The 17,833-nt window shown below is 38.0% G+C and overlaps 1 protein-coding gene across 2 annotated transcripts; it reads left to right on the forward strand.

Annotated features, from left to right (window-relative positions):
• The first annotated feature begins 495 nt into the window (after window positions 1-495).
• ergic1 (endoplasmic reticulum-golgi intermediate compartment 1) lies at window positions 496-17,335 on the forward strand. 2 transcript variants are annotated; one of them, XM_079250431.1, is made up of 11 exons: window positions 498-609; window positions 758-800; window positions 6,843-6,904; window positions 10,831-10,903; window positions 11,264-11,358; window positions 13,058-13,182; window positions 13,676-13,780; window positions 13,893-13,953; window positions 14,166-14,266; window positions 14,848-14,970; window positions 16,158-17,335. In XM_079250431.1, the coding sequence occupies exons 1-11, from the start codon at window positions 600-602 to the stop codon at window positions 16,263-16,265; spliced, it is 906 nt and encodes a 301-aa protein (XP_079106557.1). In that variant the 5' UTR covers window positions 498-599; the 3' UTR covers window positions 16,266-17,335. The 2 variants fall into 2 exon arrangements, with proteins under 2 accessions (XP_079106558.1, XP_079106557.1); XM_079250432.1 differs by lacking the exon at window positions 758-800 and having other exon boundaries at window positions 496-609.
• Window positions 17,336-17,833: the final 498 nt, after the last annotated feature.

Below are 17,833 nucleotides of genomic sequence, written 5' to 3' on the forward strand. Positions count from 1 at the left end.
TTGATATATTTGTCCCTAAAATATACATTATCTGTTTTGTCCCTTAATAAATTATTTTCTGATGCTATAAAATACTATATTTTTTTGAAGTAATAATAATAATAATAATAATAAAAAAAATAAAAAAAAATAAATTTAAATTTTATTATATAATATATAATAATAATATTATATATTATAATATATATAAATATATAAATTTTATTATATAATAATAAATAATAATAATAATAATAATAATAATAATAATATTGGTTACATTTCAACAGAATAGAATATAACACAAATGCATCATGTTTATTATTTAAGTTATTTACTAAATCACTAAATACTATCCAAAGTGAAATTTTAGGATAATTTTCATAATGTTTTCTGGTTATTAATCTGACATAAGAGCGATGCTGCACGCGGAGGAAAGAGAATCAGAACAAACAGGAAGTCGCTCTCAACCAATCAGGTTTTGCAAAGCGTCCTAAGCTGACGTCAGCCCGGTACCATTGAACAACCGGTAGCAAAGAAGAAAGCTGTATAGCCCGCTGTTCTTTGTACTTTTGTTCGCAAATCCCCCCCCCTCAAACGTGTAAACACCATGCCTTTCGATGTTAGGAGGTGAGTATGTGGTTTCTGTTGTTTTGGGTTCAGATATGAAGAAACGGTGGAGCTGTAAACTCTCTCTGAATTAACGACAGTGCTCATCGTTGTGTCCGCTTCAAACAAAGTTTTAACGACTGCATAATGCATTTTTTACTCTCAATAGTTGTATCCCTTTGCTGCAAGGACCGTAAATATAATTTGATACAGTAAGTTGATGCTCAGATATGCCCGAAGAGTTTCTGTGTGGGTTGTTGCCTGCGCATGTGCACATTTCTTCATTCAGCTTTGTTATTGGAAGTTGTGTAACTAATTACAGTTACCTCAACTATCAGCGTCACAAGAAGCACTCTTAAGCCACAATGTTTCACACGACAAACGTTATGGCCTAATTTAGTCTCATTTACAGCTGAAAGCTTTACAAAAAGCTTTATAATATTTCTAAATGTAATGGAAACATTTTCAGTCACAAGGAAACATCCTCAAATGTCACGTTCATTGCAATAAAACCATCAAATCAACTCCTCTGTCTTAACCAAGATATTATTTTTCACCTTTTCCTCCTGAGAATTTACGTAGAAAAGTCAGGTAGTTGATCAAAGAACCAATAATCGAATTTCTATATAAGAAACACAGGGGCTGTGTATAATAATATAATTTTATTCGTCAGAATTGAAAATGTAAGATTTGTTACCATTTTTACGGTACACATACAGCAGATGACCTCTGAGGGTTGTGTAAGAGATGGTCGAAACATTATGAAGGGGTTGTGTTGCGTTCCAGTACCTTGATAACAGAGTGCCTGTGATGATACAAAACCTGCATTGCAACAACTGGAAATGACTTGATTGACTAACAAATCAGTTGTTTGGGGGTGTTGCCTATTGAACAACACTACAGAGTTAGTCATCATTTTTAGTGTGTGTGACATGCTTCGTTTATTACGCCATAACGAGAGGAATGTGGGGGTAGGTGCTCTTCATCTGATGACGTTAAAGTATAGAGTTGATGATGTCATTCTGCCCTTTAAAAATAAAATAAAATAATAAATATAAAAATAAAATAATAATAAATAAAATAAAAGTCCAATTTTTGTTGTTTTCTGACACTGTCTGGTCAGATCTTGTTTTTTATGATTATATCACGTGAAGAATCTAAACAACCTAATATGAGTGGGTTTTTCATATTGAATCTTCTGGTTATACCTTTTGGTTTCATGAAAGACTGTAATTGTAGAAGTAGATGGATATAAACAGCTGTATTACCTCAGGCCAAGTGGGCCAAGACATTTTTAAACTATGGAAGTAAAAAAAAAAAGTAAATCCTCGGAATGATTACATTTGTTATGCAGAAAAATGGAGAAAAACTAAACATGAAGCTGTGAAGAATCCACTTCATTTCATTGTCACCATATTTCAAAACGGAATCCAGTCTTACATATTCCAGGAATACAAGATGTCAAGTGCTCAGAGGTGTGTACAGATTAAGGTGATTTACTGTCTGAAGTCATGGTAAGGTCAAAAACTACCTGAAGACAGATTGTTTATTTTTCAGCTTGTGTGGATGATTTGAGAGAAGGATGGGCCTTTAGCTAAGTTTTTCTAACAGACAGGGAATGTGTCAAAGTTAAGGCGAGATTTATTCACTCTTGTTGAACGGTGAAGCCATCATAAAGCTAAACGGGCAAGTATGTAAAGGGCAGCATGGATCAGCAGACGTGCTGTTGTCAGTCAGCCGATTCTGCTAAGCTGTCAGGCTGTTTGAAAACATATGTTGCCTCGCTGACTCAGTTTGGTCAACAATCTTTGAGCGGCAGCATTGTAAGAGTGCGAGCATGATCATCATATGAAAAGGATTAATCTTTTTCCAGGAACAGTGTAAGAAAATGTCAACAACATCTTTATATGAGGAAGTTCAAGCATTTATATCCATGTTCTGTTCAATTCATTCTCTAATGCTAGCGCAGAATAAATAACTCACATTTCGCTGCTTTACAGCTCATGAACTCTTCTAAAATATTATATTTTTATGAGGACACAAAGTGAAAGACTGAAAGGATTATAGTAGTTATTTATCTATGGATTTGTACACATTTGATGTTCTTGCTATGCTGGTTGGTAAAATCAGTTAATCTCTGGTTTTGGTCTTTTCTTCGAAACCACTCATTATAGACAAGTTTTTTTTTTTTAAATTATATTTTTATTTTTTAAAAATCTGCTTATAAGAGTTACTTCCTCTAAATCCAGAAAGATTAAGCCAGTTCGACCTTGTTGATGGTCATTTATTGGCACAAGGAGGTTTATTTTGAGCTAACCAGATGATGTGATGGTTGGTTAGATCATGATGACTTTATTACTTAAAGGATGTTCAGTGTTTTGTCAGTAAATGTCATAATGCCTGTTGTCCTAGACACCTGACATGCATTTCCATCAGATGCCCAAAAACCTACGTAGAGGAAAATGAAGGAAAATGCTGTTTATAGGCTGTGATGTAAGACCATCATGCGTAATGTAAGTTTTCTTTTCTTTTTTTCTTTTTTTTTAACAAGGACCGTGACTCATTCTCAAGATTTACTCAGTGAGACCTTTCCTTGTGAAACAGCCCTGTGCTTTCATTTCACAGAATCAAGAGATATACTGGTACACAATGTCCTTAACATTGACAAAACATGTCACCAAAGAAAGTGTGTTGTCTGTAATTCAGGAAATGACAATCATCAATAAGAGGTTGCTGTTTACGAATACAGAGTGATCATTTTACTTATTATTTTCATCCATATTCAAGACAGTTTAAGTAATCATTATTTGCATCTTATTAAAGTGTTGTATTATAGATAGTTTTAATGGGGCTGAATTAGTAAGTGTACATAAAAGTACCTGTTATTCTAGATGATTTAAGTATTGTCTAGGTGGTGTGAGTAACTTTGTATGCCATATAGATAGTGATCCGTTTTTGCTTGATATGTTTATGTGTAATATTTTGGCGTTTAGGCATTGATAGGAATCAGATTAATTATGGACGATTAATTATGGTATTTTAATGAGTTATACTTTTAAAAAGTAATTAAATCAGTTGCATCTTTGTGTAACCTGATATTTAGATGGGGAGTGGTGTTATATAGGAGTTGGATCAGACTGGGAGTATTACTGGAAACTGTCCATGTGAAATATTACAAGTAATTCTAGTCTGATATGAATGTACAGACTTTATTACAGCAACTTTGTGTGAAAGCTGCTGTATAGATGAAGTTGGATTAATGAAGAGTGTCTGTCATTATCGTGTCTATCATTAGGCCTTGTTATCAGTCAGTCTGAATTTAGTTTTCATGCCACAGATGTGCTCATGTATGATCTTCATCTGTTTTAATTACTCATTTCCAGCATCTTGGCCTCCATCTGGGCCATGTCTTTCAAACTCAATGTAACTTAATCTAGTGTTGCATTTTAGAAAAGCATTGCCTTCTTTCAGCTAGTTTTAAGTGACAGCTTTTCCGTCCGTTTTCATTCTGACTTAAACGTTGTGTGGTGTGACTGGTGTGGGTTGCTAGCACAACTACTCAAGTATACTAGGCCTCCTCCTGGTGTAACATAATGTTGCCATTCCCCATATGTATTGTAGTATGCCATTTAGTATTACTGATCATTCAGACGCCCTCCTGTCCTGTCAGAGCAAGAGCTGTATTTTTGTGTGTCGACGTGCCTTTAGTCGAGTTGGGTTTAAAAAGAATGAACTTATCAGTTTGAATAAGTTAGCATAAAAAAAAAATCCCATAACAATTCTTAAATCTTGGAAATTGATATAAAAAAAATGTCTCTCTCACCCACCCCTCCCATTTCCTTAGGGTAGGGCGGGTGGCTGTTCATTTCTCAAGCTCGGGTTTTCTACCAGAGTCCTGGGAACTTGAGGGTCATACGTAGTTAGTAGGACTGCGCTTTTCTGGACAGAGATGTCTGATGTTTCACCAGGTATCTGTTGGAGCCACTTCTCCAGTGTGGGGCCCCCAATGCTCCGATCACTATGGGTACTACTGTTGCTTTCACCCTCCAGGGCCTATAATATATGTGTGTATAAGGAGATTTTGTGTCTTTGCTCACATTAGTCTGTGATTTTAATTTAGTCTGAAAAAAGAAAAAATGTTTCATGTATGTACTTACATCCAGTCAAATGTGCATAAGAAAATGTAGGTTGTGTGAAATTATGATTTAAAAACCCTGACAACCTTGTCCTGGTAACAACCTTTTTTTATGTTATTCTGAAGAATCAGCAGTGAAAGGAAACAGAAGAGGTTAAGCCAGAGCTGCTTTTAATACTGCTGGACAGTCAAAGTGCCTTCATGTGACTATAGAAGACCTTCAGGAAGCAAACCCTGGCCTGGGATGCTCCATGCTTGTGAGCAGTAATGCTTTCCTTCCTGTACTCACGTCACATTCTGCAAATTATGGTGACACTGTACTGTAAGATTGTAATCGAAAAGATTAGGTTGCAAAGGTATACTTTTTAGAAAAACAGAATTATATGTGAAAAAAAAATCTTCGCTAATGGATTGAGCATGCTTCGGGCTTGTCTTTGTGGCACAGGAAACATTTTTACTGGCAAGCCTGCAAGCTGAAAGGTTCAACTTTGAGAACTAAATTAGAATTAGAGATAGCTAAAATAAGGGCAACTGGAACACTTTGTCTACAAAAATGAGTTAAAAGCTTGTAAAACTTTTGATTTAGTTAGTAATTATTTGATCACACATGGAGTGTTAATACTCAAATTTGAAAATTATATTGCTATTAAAAATGTTAATCTTTAACTCCACCCAATTTCCAAAAAGTTTCACCTTTTCATCCCATTTCACACAGGCAAGTTTTCATTAAAGCTAAACACAAGTGATTGATTTCCTGTTACATAACAAGCCAAACAGGTTTTTTTTTTGGTCCAGACTATTTGGTATATCTGTCAAACATGCCAACATTGCAAGAACTTCCTGTTTCTGATGTCACGTTTTGTGTTTCCCTCTTTAAAAAAGGGAGAAACCACAGTGAAATATGCTGTACCGGAACTGAAATCAGCTAAACTGGACTTGCAAGCTTTTAACATCCCAGTTACAATAAATTCCACCTGTTTTAATTGTGTCTGGAGGAGATGTCAGGAAGGAAACTATCTCCAGGTAAAGGCTCATTCAGGAAATACGAATACAAAACAACCCCTCTCTGAGCTCTCTGCCAAACCCCTTTCTATACATTTTAGGCATCTTGTTTCCTGTTGAACCAGCTATTAGCATGCACTGATCTAATGCTAAAGGGGGAAAAAAAGAGAAGCTCTCTGTAGCTGAACTGCTAGGGGTCCCTGTGCTGTAGGAGCTGATGAGAAACAGGAGAGGCAGAACAGCCAGGGCTGGACAGGAAGCCCTCCCTTTAACTTCCTCACCCACCCTACATTGCATCAACCGTGATTTTTTTTTTTTTTTTTCCTGGCCGCCCTAGGTGGAAGAAATACAGACAGATGTGAGTGTTTTTGTGTCAGATGAGGAAGGAGAGGGTGGGGAGGTGGGTGGAGTTTGGGCAGTGATGGAGTAGAGGATTTAAAAGGTTTCACTGCCCAAAAAGGACATGTGCAAAAACTCCTGAATGTGAATATTTTCAGTGTTGAGTAGCAAATTTTTTTTTATGTTCAGTTCCCTAAATGGGTAGCAGGAGTTTTTCACAAAAGGGGGAGTAAGTCATGCCAGGTGGACAGGATCCATCCCTGGTATTGATTTACAAATTTACTTTATTTTTCTTCTCCTTTTATTCTTTCTTCTTTTTTTTTTTTTTTTTTTGCAACTGGATACATAATGGCCCAACAGTCCAACCTGTCTGAAAGCATCCTTCACCTCTGTTGTTCTCCCTGCAGAGACAACCAAATCAGATCATTAGTATGTTGAAGTTGTGTTTATTTGTAATGGTGTGTGTGTATGTTTTTGTTGGCATTGTTTTCCTGTGTGTGTGGAGAATGATTGTTTGGAGTCAACCTCATAATAAGAGAGCATACATGCAAAGGAAGAGGTGTAACTGTGTAAAAGTGCATTTCCAGCCGGCTGAATGGGTCTGTTATACGTGATGGCTCTCATCCAGTACTAACATTCCACGCCTCTTCTGTAATATCGCACGGCATGATGGGTACAGAATGTGCTGCTTTTCTCAGCACGTACTGTTTACATTTGCTATTTTTTCTCACTCCCTTTTCCCTATTTTGTTTCCTTTTTTCCTCTTGTCTCTTTTCAGATTTGATATCTACAGGAAAGTGCCAAAAGATCTCACCCAGCCAACATACACAGGAGCTTTTAGTGAGTAGTCCCTCATCCATGGTTTAAATTCTTACAGTATATTTGATTTTGTTTTCAATTAAGTTTGCATCGTCTGAATATGCAAATCAGTTAGCTCCAATATTCAAAACTGCCTGGTCATAAAACATTGTGTCATTTCCCTTTTGTCAAACCACACAGCTCTACCTCATTGAGACAAGCCTCTGTGGGTCTTATGTTGTGCAGCGGTGGGATCCTGATAGTGCATCCCGGAGGTGTAGTGAGCCCTCTGATGATTAAAGTTGTTCAGTCAGATTAAGACCCGTGTAGATTAAAACTTGTAACCAAATCGCACCATCTGACTGAAAATCTAGACAAGTCGTGTTAGATGCCTTGATTGGTTTATGATTATTACTATTATTATCATTCATTGGTTTAATATTGATAGTATCATGTGGAGGGTTGCTGCATGTTAAAATGATTACATTCAGTTAACTTATAATTAACACGACGAGTGCTGAATCTGAGTGAGTCACTTGTGGACTTTTTTTCTAAATCATTATCACCATATTCATCACCAACATCACTGTCAGTGGACATATGTAAGAAATATATATTTAGAAATAAAAATATTTTTTCTATCTTAACAGCAGTGGCAAAAAAGAGTTTATTTAAAATAACAAAGCTTTTGATCAGACTTCAGGTCTATGTGTAGTTTGTTTCAGGTATTAGGATCATGAAACTAAAATGCTGATTCTTCTTATTTAGTTCTAAATCATTTGCTGGACAGAAAATTTGACCCATAAAATCTCATCAGCCTGACTGGCTTGTGTGGAATCATCATATCAGACGCATGTTTTGGACCATGACTGCATAAAGGAGATTTTTCTAAATCATTCAGGCCCCTTATTCTAGATTTAATGACTGCTTTAAGAAGGCAGTGTCCAAAATGACCCCAAGTTGTCTAACTTGATCTGTTTTAACATTGCTGACTGAAGATGGTGGGAAGTAATCTTTGGACATTACTTTGTTTCCAAACACAATGGTTTCAGTTTTATCTCTAGTCACCTCCACATACTGATTAGACCGAGGCACACACACTTCAACTTTTTATGGCCCCACAGTCCCCTTATGAGTAAAGTTATGTTCTTAATAGCAATTCTTTCAATGGCTGATAGATTTTGTTTGGACTAGTGCATTTTTTTATGCTAAAGCTTCATCAACAAACTAAAAGGTTTTAGCTGTATATTAAATCTTGCAAGTGAGAATAAACAGTTTCATGGAAGCTCATTTTAGTTCAATTTGTTTGGCAGAACTGCTACTTTTATTTCAGTGTTAATGATCATTTAGGTTATTGCTATTTATGTCAAGCATATTTAGAAAACAGATTTAAAAATGGCGAGATTAAAAAAAAAAAAAAAACAGCTTTAGTTTAACCTATTCAATTATGGACATCATGTTTAATTCATCAAAATGAACCAACCAGTAATGAAAACCATCCTTTATAATAACTTGCCAGATTATAAGCCACTCCTCATTTATTCCCCTTATTTATTTCAAGCAGTAGGCATTTTATAAACTTGTCCCGCAGTCTCTTCTGTCTGCAAGTATTAGCATTCTTACATGACACAAACATGTCTGTGGTTGATATTAAGAATCCTTTTGGGATTTGAAATGCATGCTTTCCATTTGAAAGTGAAAGGACATTAGTCATTGTGGGGGTGGGGGGTGTATTTGTGTGTGTTGAGGAACAGGTGAGGAACGTAAAAGCTTAAGAGCAGAAATTCATGTACTTGCTTGTCCCAGCACATATTTGCATCCTACTTTTGGTTATAAAACAGAGTATCTGATTTAGATCAAATAGTATGATAGGAATGTAAATGATCACACTTCGTCATTGCTTTAGGCTCCTGAGTCGTCGTCACTGGAACGCTGATTTACCATTTCCTGTTAAGTCATGTGTTTTCTAGTCATCCATCAGTCATTGTTTCATCGGGGATAACACTGATTATTCACAGCTTATCGATTACAATTGACAAGATGACCCATTTTAGGCGCCTCAGTTCTTGTATCAAAAGTCAGCTGATGGCAGCGCAAAGTGGAACAAAGTGTCAACCCCAAACAAAGCTGATGACACAGCGGATAAACTGAGCTGCTGTTGCGCTCTGAAGAGTTTTATGTCGGATTGTGACACATCCCTGAAAGATGGGTCAAGAGAATAAATTTACTAAAGCAGTTTTCCCAACAGGGGAAGTGGAAGGAAGTCTTTCCTGTACACAATGGTCTCCCTTCCTGTCTCCAGCCACTGTCTCGGGGTGAGGGCACTGGGTTGATCCAGATTTGAGACACTATTATTGCTGCATCTACAGCAACTCACACCGGACACTGATTTGTGTGGTGCTGGTGCAACTATAAACAGACCTTCATATGGAAAGGTCAAATATTTGACCCCTTAAGCTTTTTTTTTTTTTTTTTTTTACATTCCTTTAGGCTTTACTGTGTTTACTTTTGAACAATAGCTTTGACCGCTGCAGTTTTTGGAGTCCTCCTTTGTTTTGGAAATAATCTGTTGACTGTGTTTTTTTTTTGTTTGTTTTTTTTAAAAATTTATATATTTCTTTATTCTTCTTGCATTAATGGAAAAAAAAATCATTTGTCTGCTGGGTAGCAAAAGTAGGCTTAAGCCAAATTTTAAAAAAAACAAAAAACGGCACATTGGATTTCGGAAATACATGCTTGGTTTCAGATGTCACTGACTGATACATAATGTTATTGTATCCCATTCTTTGTGTCATAACCATGACGTGTTAACACAGCAGATGAGCTGGAGTTTAAATAAAAGGCCCTCTTGTTGAGTCTTTTTATTTCTCATCATTTCCATTGCTAGGCAGTTTTAAAAGCAGCAGTAGCTCATTACTCTGACCTTTAGAAGCCACAGTAATATATTACATCCTTTGAAGCCCCGGAAAGAATTACTTCAAGTCTTTAGATGAACCTGAATTGGTAACCAGTGTGTCATAGCGACACTCCCTTTTGTTTGTTGGTTAAACATTACCTTATGTAAAGCCTCCATCAGCCACAGGTTTGGCCGCTATGCCCTGCCAACCACAGGGTCATGTGATTGCGAGAGCTTAGGAGACAGTTGCCACATAAACACGACTCACCAGCTGCATGACGGCTTTAACCGAGACTCACCATACCGGATAGACCACGGTTGCACAGACACAGATCACTTACTTCCATTTTTATCTTCGTAAACACATGACAACATTTTATTTAACCCTTTGGTTGATTAGTTTGACAGATGAAATAAAACAGTTTGGATGCTTATACTGTATTTAGAGTGGAAAAAGATGCTCTTGTTTAAAATAGATGTTATTAATAAGTCTTGTTGGAGGGAGCTGTCTTCGGCCCGGGTGTTGGTACAGGTTTGAAGAAGGAAACCTTTAATGAGCTGTTTGTAGGGCTCACAGAGTGATGATATGAGATCACTTCATACATAGAATGGATGCTGTAATGGCTGCCTGGTGTGCTGGTATTCAGTGGGTAATTAGTGTTAAAACCTGCATAATGGCCAGCCTAATGCACCAATAAACCCACTATTTTAAGGCACATTTTTACAGCTGCTGTGACTTCATTAATGTCAATAAGTGAGGTCAGCCCCATCCACTCCAAAAGAAAAAAAACATGTATTAGTCATGCTCCTTTAGTTTGCATCATAAGATAAAAAGTTGTCGGAATTTGGGATCCTGCGATGGACTGGCGAGCTGTCCAGGGTGTACCCTGCCTGTCGCCCAAAGCCAGCTGGGATAGGCTCCAGCTTCCCCGCGACCCTGAATTGGATTAAGCGGTTTAGAAAATGGATGGATGGATGGAATTTGGGATTAATTTTTAAAAGGTGACGTACATAAAACTGATGTCAGTATGAGCCAAATGTTCATTCTAACTTTGTGTCTCTTTGCCCACAGTATCCATCCTCTGCTGTGTCTTCATTCTCTTCCTCTTCCTGTCTGAGCTGACGGGATTCATAGCCACTGAAATGTAGGTATCACAGCATCCGCCTGTTCTGTTCACGTCCTGTTGCTGAAACGCACAAGGACTTAATAATGAATGCCCTCATTATTATGTACTCCGCTCAGCCAGTATCACAACCAATGAGCGGAGTCAATTTTCTAACAGGAAATTAGCTTTGTGTATGCGTCAGCCTCTTGGCAGTGTGTAATAAGGGATGACAAGACGAGGGTGTGACGGAAAGGAAATGGCTGACAGGATATATGAACACTTTTTTTCTTGCAATTTGGAAGTTGATGAGTCCTTGAATGTTAAAGCAGTGTGGAAAGGTGTGTACTGGGAGTAAATGTTATATATCTAACCATTTTTTCCATTTCCTATCTTTCATAGTGTCAATGAATTGTATGTGGATGACCCCGATAAAGACAGTGGTGGGAAGATAGAAGTGAGTTTAAACATCAGTTTGCCAAACTTGCACTGTGATTGTGAGTATATACATATACACAACTCTCTAAATCTAAAGCATTATACTTTGTTTGTATGCTTTCTCTTTTACATTGTAAAAGGCCTCATTTTTACAGCTTTCCTTTCCCTTTATCATTCCCTATCATTTGACACGGCTTATTGTCAAACGATAAATGAAGCCCTAGATAACGCCCCTCATAATGGTTTGTTTACGTAGTCGTGTTGTGGCGTGCTCCTAGATAACGCCAGTCCAAGTTTAATCTCCTGCTGCTGCACAGCTGTGATCTGAAGTTGCCTCTGCCGGCTCGTCTGCTAGATCCCAGTGTCAGAAGTGGCAGGCGAGTTGAAGTGGGCCAGGATGTAGAGCAGTCATCGGTTATTCACTCCTGATGACTCCCTACAGAAACTATGCCCATCGATAAATCCCCAAAATGCTCAACACATTGACGAGGCTTAGGCGGCACAGAAAACGCCCATTTTCATTTAGTTCGAGCGTTCTCCAAAAATGGCAAAGGTGATAAATTCCTGTGTGAAAATTGAACCCAGGCTGAGAACCACAGCTGTCGGCCGTGTGTTTGGACGACCCTGCTCATGGCATGCCCAAACAAAGCCTGCTGTTTTTGATTATTAAAGCCATTGATGATTCTATGTACTGCGGTTTTCAAGCCCCTTATTTTTCTGAAATGTGGGGTCATCTAAAATACCATCTTTAACGCATTTCTTTTTAAAACCCTGCAGCTGCACATAATGAGCACAAATAATTGTCAGCTCGTCTCCCTGTGAGTTCATGTTGTATCGGTGAATTTTCCAGGCCTCCAAACAGATTGTCATCCATTGCAAATTTACTTGGAGGGAGAAACAATTTCATCATGGAAAACTTGGCATTTCTCTTCACTATTTATCTGCGCTGCTTCTCCAGAATTAAACATCTTCTCCCTTCACTGACCTTAACGGGTTGCCTCGTCTTGATCTGTGACTTCATGGAAAAGCACAACTGCGTGTAGCAACATTATAACAAGACCCACCCCAGCCCGAATCCACTTCGCATCAACTCACTTTCTGTCCAGAATTTCTTAAAAAGGAGAAACACACTCCCTTTGCTTATATTTATGTGCTGTATTTCAGGATTGAGAGTGAGGGAGTTGAACTTGCCTTGAATGTCTAGAGGTCAGACGAGCACTATGTGGGGTCTTGACACACTTCCAGCACACTTCTCTCGTTGCACTGCAGGCAAAACTTACATTACAGACACGTCTGAAAATAGGCCACTGCCAGTGCGCCAACACACAGCAGCCTGTGGGAGGAGGTACCAAAGACTCAATGGAAAAACACAGAGAGAGGGGATGATTATGGGCATTATGTTTGGACCTTGTGTGTTGACTTTGTGGTTCAATGTTTGCAGTGATATCTAGAAATTCCCTGTAGTTACTAAAAAACATTGAACAGCAGATATATACAATATTTAAAATGTCCTTGTCTCTGTACCTTTGATTAAACTCTGATATTTAGTATAAAGTCTAAAGTATAAAGTCACGTAGTGATGTCCTCTAACAGTCTTTTTTTTTTTCCCCAGAAAAACACACACGTTAAATCTATGTATGATGTTGATTACCTTCTGCAAACTAATTGATCTGTTATCATAATAAAAAAAAATAATAAAAAACCTGTTTCTTAACTTGCCATGTCTGGGTTTTTTTAATTTTAATTTTTTTTTTGCAGTGGTGGGTTTAGACATTCAAGATGAAATGGGTCGCCATGAGGTCGGCCACATTGACAACTCCATGAAGATTCCACTCCACCAGGGCAGCGGTTGTCGCTTTGAAGGAGAGTTCACAATTAACAAGGCAAGTCTTCGTCATACTTGAGCCGAAGAATACTTCCAAACTGTATAATTTAGTTAATTATGTTAAACTAATATGCTTCTGGGTGTTTTGTAGTTCATGCTGAACTTGAGCCAGATCCCCCCCACCTCCAAACAAACCCTCTTTACTTCCTCTTTCAGTCTAAATTGAGTTATGCTAAATGAAAGAGCTGTGGGATTTAGTTATATCTGGTGTGGGCTCTGTGAAACCCCGTTTGCTCCACCTCTGCATGATGTGCGTCAGTCTTTCCACTACATTTAAAATGATTAACCCAGCGTTTGGACATTTAACACTCCTGCACATGGAAATATGTAAAAATGCATGAAGCCAAGAAGCAAAGAACACTTAGTCTGCAAGCCGGCATGCTTGCATTTAGACCTGGACATTAGTTAACTAAATGTGTCACCGGTGTTTGTGGTGTCACAGACATTAATTTATCCACCCTGGGTTTGTGTTTGTGCATTTGTCCCTGCAGGTACCAGGAAACTTCCATGTGTCAACACACAGTGCTACAGCGCAACCGCAGAACCCTGACATGACCCACACCATCCACAAGCTGGCTTTTGGGGAAAAGCTGCAGGTCAAAATAAAGACACTCATGCAGAAAAATATCTACCCAAATAAAGAGAGAATGATAAGATCAGCAGTATCAAGACTGAACAAGAATCTCTTTCCTCCTCATTGTGACGCAGGTACAAAAAGTCCAAGGAGCTTTCAATGCTTTAGGAGGGGCAGACAGGCTGTCTTCCAATCGTAAGTTACCCACTCAGCACATGTACTCTTCATAACCACTGTGTGACATTTATGTAAGTCTGCTTGCCTGCACTGGATGATGCAATAAAGTGGAAAGCTTCTGCATCCAAACTGAGAGGAAACTTAATTCACAAAGCAGATGTTAAACACTTAAATGCAAAAGGTTTCACACTCTTGTCACGAAGGAAAGTACATAACTGTTCTCCTTGCAGCTCTGGCCTCACACGACTACATACTGAAGATCGTGCCAACAGTATATGAAGACCTCTCAGGCAAGCAGAGGTTCTCTTACCAGTACACAGTAGCCAACAAGGTAATGTATCCAAGCACAACTAACTGCATTAGACCCGACCTTTGTTGTTTTCTTCACTTGTTATGGAAGCAGTGTGTCTATCCTAACATATGGCCAGAGTATATACTGCTGCATTAGCTGGTGCATTCGACCTTAAGTGAAGGCTCAATGGGAACACTCTGAAGATGTCAACAAACCATAAAGACACTTCCTAGAACAGTTTTTCTACTGACCACTGGATTTTGAGTATAGAGTAACAACAGTGCAGATCATCTGTAAAGTTGGGAAATGAGGGACTGAGCAAAATATTCTTTTACATCATCCCGAAGAATAAATAAGGGTCCTGTTGTGGCGCGGTCTTAGCTTAGACTGGGGCATTTGTTGTCATGACAAATATGTTGAAGTCACCAAGTTTAATGTGTGGCTGAATTGGCTGTAATTATGGAAAAATGGATTTATAAAAACTCACTGATAACCATGACATTAATTACTCACAGTGACGTTATGAGTTTTATTTGGCCAAGATTCATTTTATCAGATTGTATCAGAATTCATTCCTTCTTCCTGCTTGGCTTCATAACACTCTCCTTCTTTCCACACAGGAATATGTTGCCTACAGCCACACGGGCCGAATTATCCCGGCAATTTGGTTCAGATATGACCTCAGTCCAATCACAGTCAAGTACACAGAAAGGCGACAGCCCTTCTATCGCTTCATAACAACAGTGAGTGAACGTCCCTTATACATCATAGCGCGTAACTTCCACAGCATGTCGAGCCAAAAGTTTGTTTATTTTACTACTGGTTGTGCTTCCTTCTTTCTACAGCAAAGGTACAAGGGTAAATATTTCTGAAATGTCATTAAATGTGGCTGAAATTTCAAATAGTGAAGTTAACATGTAAAAATATGTAATTTTAGCTTTCTCTGCACACTGGGTTTTGGCCCAGTATTTGATCATGTCTAACAGTATCTGCAGAAGTAAATGCTGGCTGAACAGTCTTGGCCTCACTCGTCTACTTTTCCAACCCTGAATGACCCAAGTGTTTGTCATAAGTATTACTTTCATATAAAGATTTTATTCGTAATTATTCAACTTAACATTTATGTTTATGAAGTTATTTTAGGAGAAAAAAATTCTGAATTTTCCTGATTCTGATGTGACTAACATGACATGAACCGATTCCCTGTTGGGTTTATTATGTTATTGATCAGATGTTCAGTTAAAGATAACGGGCCAATAATAAAACTATCAACGTTTCTCTAAAAACATTAAAAAGAACGAGTTGTTGTTTCAGACTGTCTAGAAAGGAGGGAACGAGAGATGAAAGTGCTCCTTCAGATTCTGCTTGCATTTTGCTATGCTGCAGAAAAATGTACCATTTAAAAGTAAAACCAAGCTTTCCTTTGTGCGTCAAAGTGAGTGTATTTTACCAGGCCATAAATGCACCTTCCTTCCTGCCTCTTGCTCTCATATTAAACTAAATTAGGCATCTGCTGACAATATCCACGGATGTACTTTCAGTCTTCTCCTCTCTTGGCAGTCAGAATAACTGCAGCGCTTAGACTTCCTGAAGCTCTTGAGGAATTTTGGCTCGGCCCGTTCCACCTCATCAGTAAAGTTTCCAGCTGGTTGATGATGTGTTCAGGATTAAGCTGTACTGTTATTTGCTTTTGTTTTGTTTTTTTTAAAATTTGTCATAACTTCAGACATGTTTAGGAGATTAGTCTGATGGTTAAATATTGTGAATGACTGCTAGCTCATATTTGGGTGTTGGACTTTTATGCATTTTTATGAATAAATTGGATTATCCCTATCTGGTAATATGCCAATAAGAGAATAGGAGGAAAAAGGTTAAGAAAAATATGAATATTAGCTGATATGTTTCTTTTTTTTTTGTTGTTTTTCTGTAGATTTGTGCCATCGTTGGAGGAACATTCACTGTTGCAGGAATCATTGACTCCTGTATATTTACTGCCTCTGAGGCCTGGAAGAAGATCCAGATAGGAAAAATGTCCTGAAGCTTGCCTTCCTTCCTCTTATCTTATTTATAAGTGCAAAGTTGGTAGTCTGTTAGCTAAATCCAATCCTGACTGAAAACAACTTCCTTGTGGAGATTATGTTACCGTGACCAATGAGAGGTCTCCTGCATGTGATCTAACTACCAGGCTACACGGCTGCGTCTCCTTTACAGAAGATCCACTCAGGCTCCATCTGCTCTGCTGACGTGTAGACGACGACTATCACATGTCTGTTTCCTCCGTCATCCGTGTCAGGAGAAGAGAGGGAATCTCTTGTTACTGCAGAGAGTGATTTTTAAGAACTGCGTGCCAGCAATGTTCCTCTGTACATTTTCAAAGCTGCAACTTGTTTAAGTTAAAATGGCTCATATATGTGCCGTTGTTACATTTTCATATATAGCACCATGTGGTCCACACAGATACTTTTTTTTTTTTTTTTTTTTTAAATAAATCAAGGATAAACAGATTATTTAGTTTGTAAATTGTAAATCATGAAAACTACCTACGTTAAGGGAAATATTTGGAATTGGAAACTTTAATGTGTGTCTTTGTCTGAAAAGTGCATTTCATATCACGCAACTCTGTTTTTGTTGCCATTCCATTTTTATTTTACCCCATTTAAACTGTGTGCCTTTAACGTTTACTCCTCTCCCCCTAAAGAATGATTATTTCGTTTGCCTTGGTGTTTCAGTAAATTCCTGCACTTTCAGTGTTTTTTCTGCATGTTTTTCTGTATCCGTGTCAACATGATTACATAGATTTCTTTTCAAGGCACTAGCCATTGTCTGTGTTTCATTCTATTTGAACCAAATATTCCATCAGTGCTTGTAAATGGTCTTAGTTTGGACTCTTCCTGGTCCTGCACATTGACTGGGAAAAACACAAAGACAATGAATGTCTGTTACTTGCTTTGCTTAATTTACATGGTACATGAATTTTATTTTCAGTAAGTTGTAAAGTAGTTATACTGGATGCCTGTATTTCTTTTTCTCATGTTTGTACTGTAACGGCTGTTTCAGCACCAGAATATCTCATTCCTGAGAACCTTCCACTCTAGAAAGTTTCCTCTTCGGTCTGAAATTTCTCTGTATTATGTGTTCCTCAAGTAAAGGTAATATGAAGGTTAATGTTGTAGCTTTGTTTTCATTTCTAAAAGCAGGCTGCCTGTAATTTCTTTGAAATTTAAATAAGAAAATGTAATACAAATAAGGATAAACTTAAACCACAAAAACTTGTCTTTGAGAAAATTTGGGCTCTGTTCTTCCAGTCCGTAATGGTGACATTTGATTTGAATAATGAAACAAACTTGTCAACCTGCTGCCTTTTTCACCCAGACGCTGCAACGTAATGCCTGCGCACCGTTATCAGTGATGATTCATAGAAACTGAAAATGGAACCGCTGATTGTGTTACTAAGATGTGGTGGCTGTAACTAAGTGTGAGAAAGAGGTGGACTTTGCACCCAGACGCAGCTTATTTGCCTCAGCTGGCAACCTGAGCCAACACCCTGCATGTTGTCATCTGTGATGTGAGCATCTAAGACAGCACTAAGCTGTTAGAGCTATCATC

The sequence above is a fragment of the Telmatherina bonti genome (genome assembly GCF_933228915.1).
Source record: "Telmatherina bonti genome assembly, chromosome: 12".
NCBI lineage: Eukaryota > Metazoa > Chordata > Actinopteri > Atheriniformes > Telmatherinidae > Telmatherina > Telmatherina bonti.

Coding starts and splice junctions, on each gene's coding strand:
- ergic1 (XM_079250431.1), top strand. Junction 801..6,842: donor CGTAAATATAATTTGATACA/GTAAGTTGATGC, acceptor GTCTCTTTTCAG/ATTTGATATCTACAGGAAAG. Junction 13,781..13,892: donor CTTTTGGGGAAAAGCTGCAG/GTCAAAATAAAG, acceptor ATTGTGACGCAG/GTACAAAAAGTCCAAGGAGC.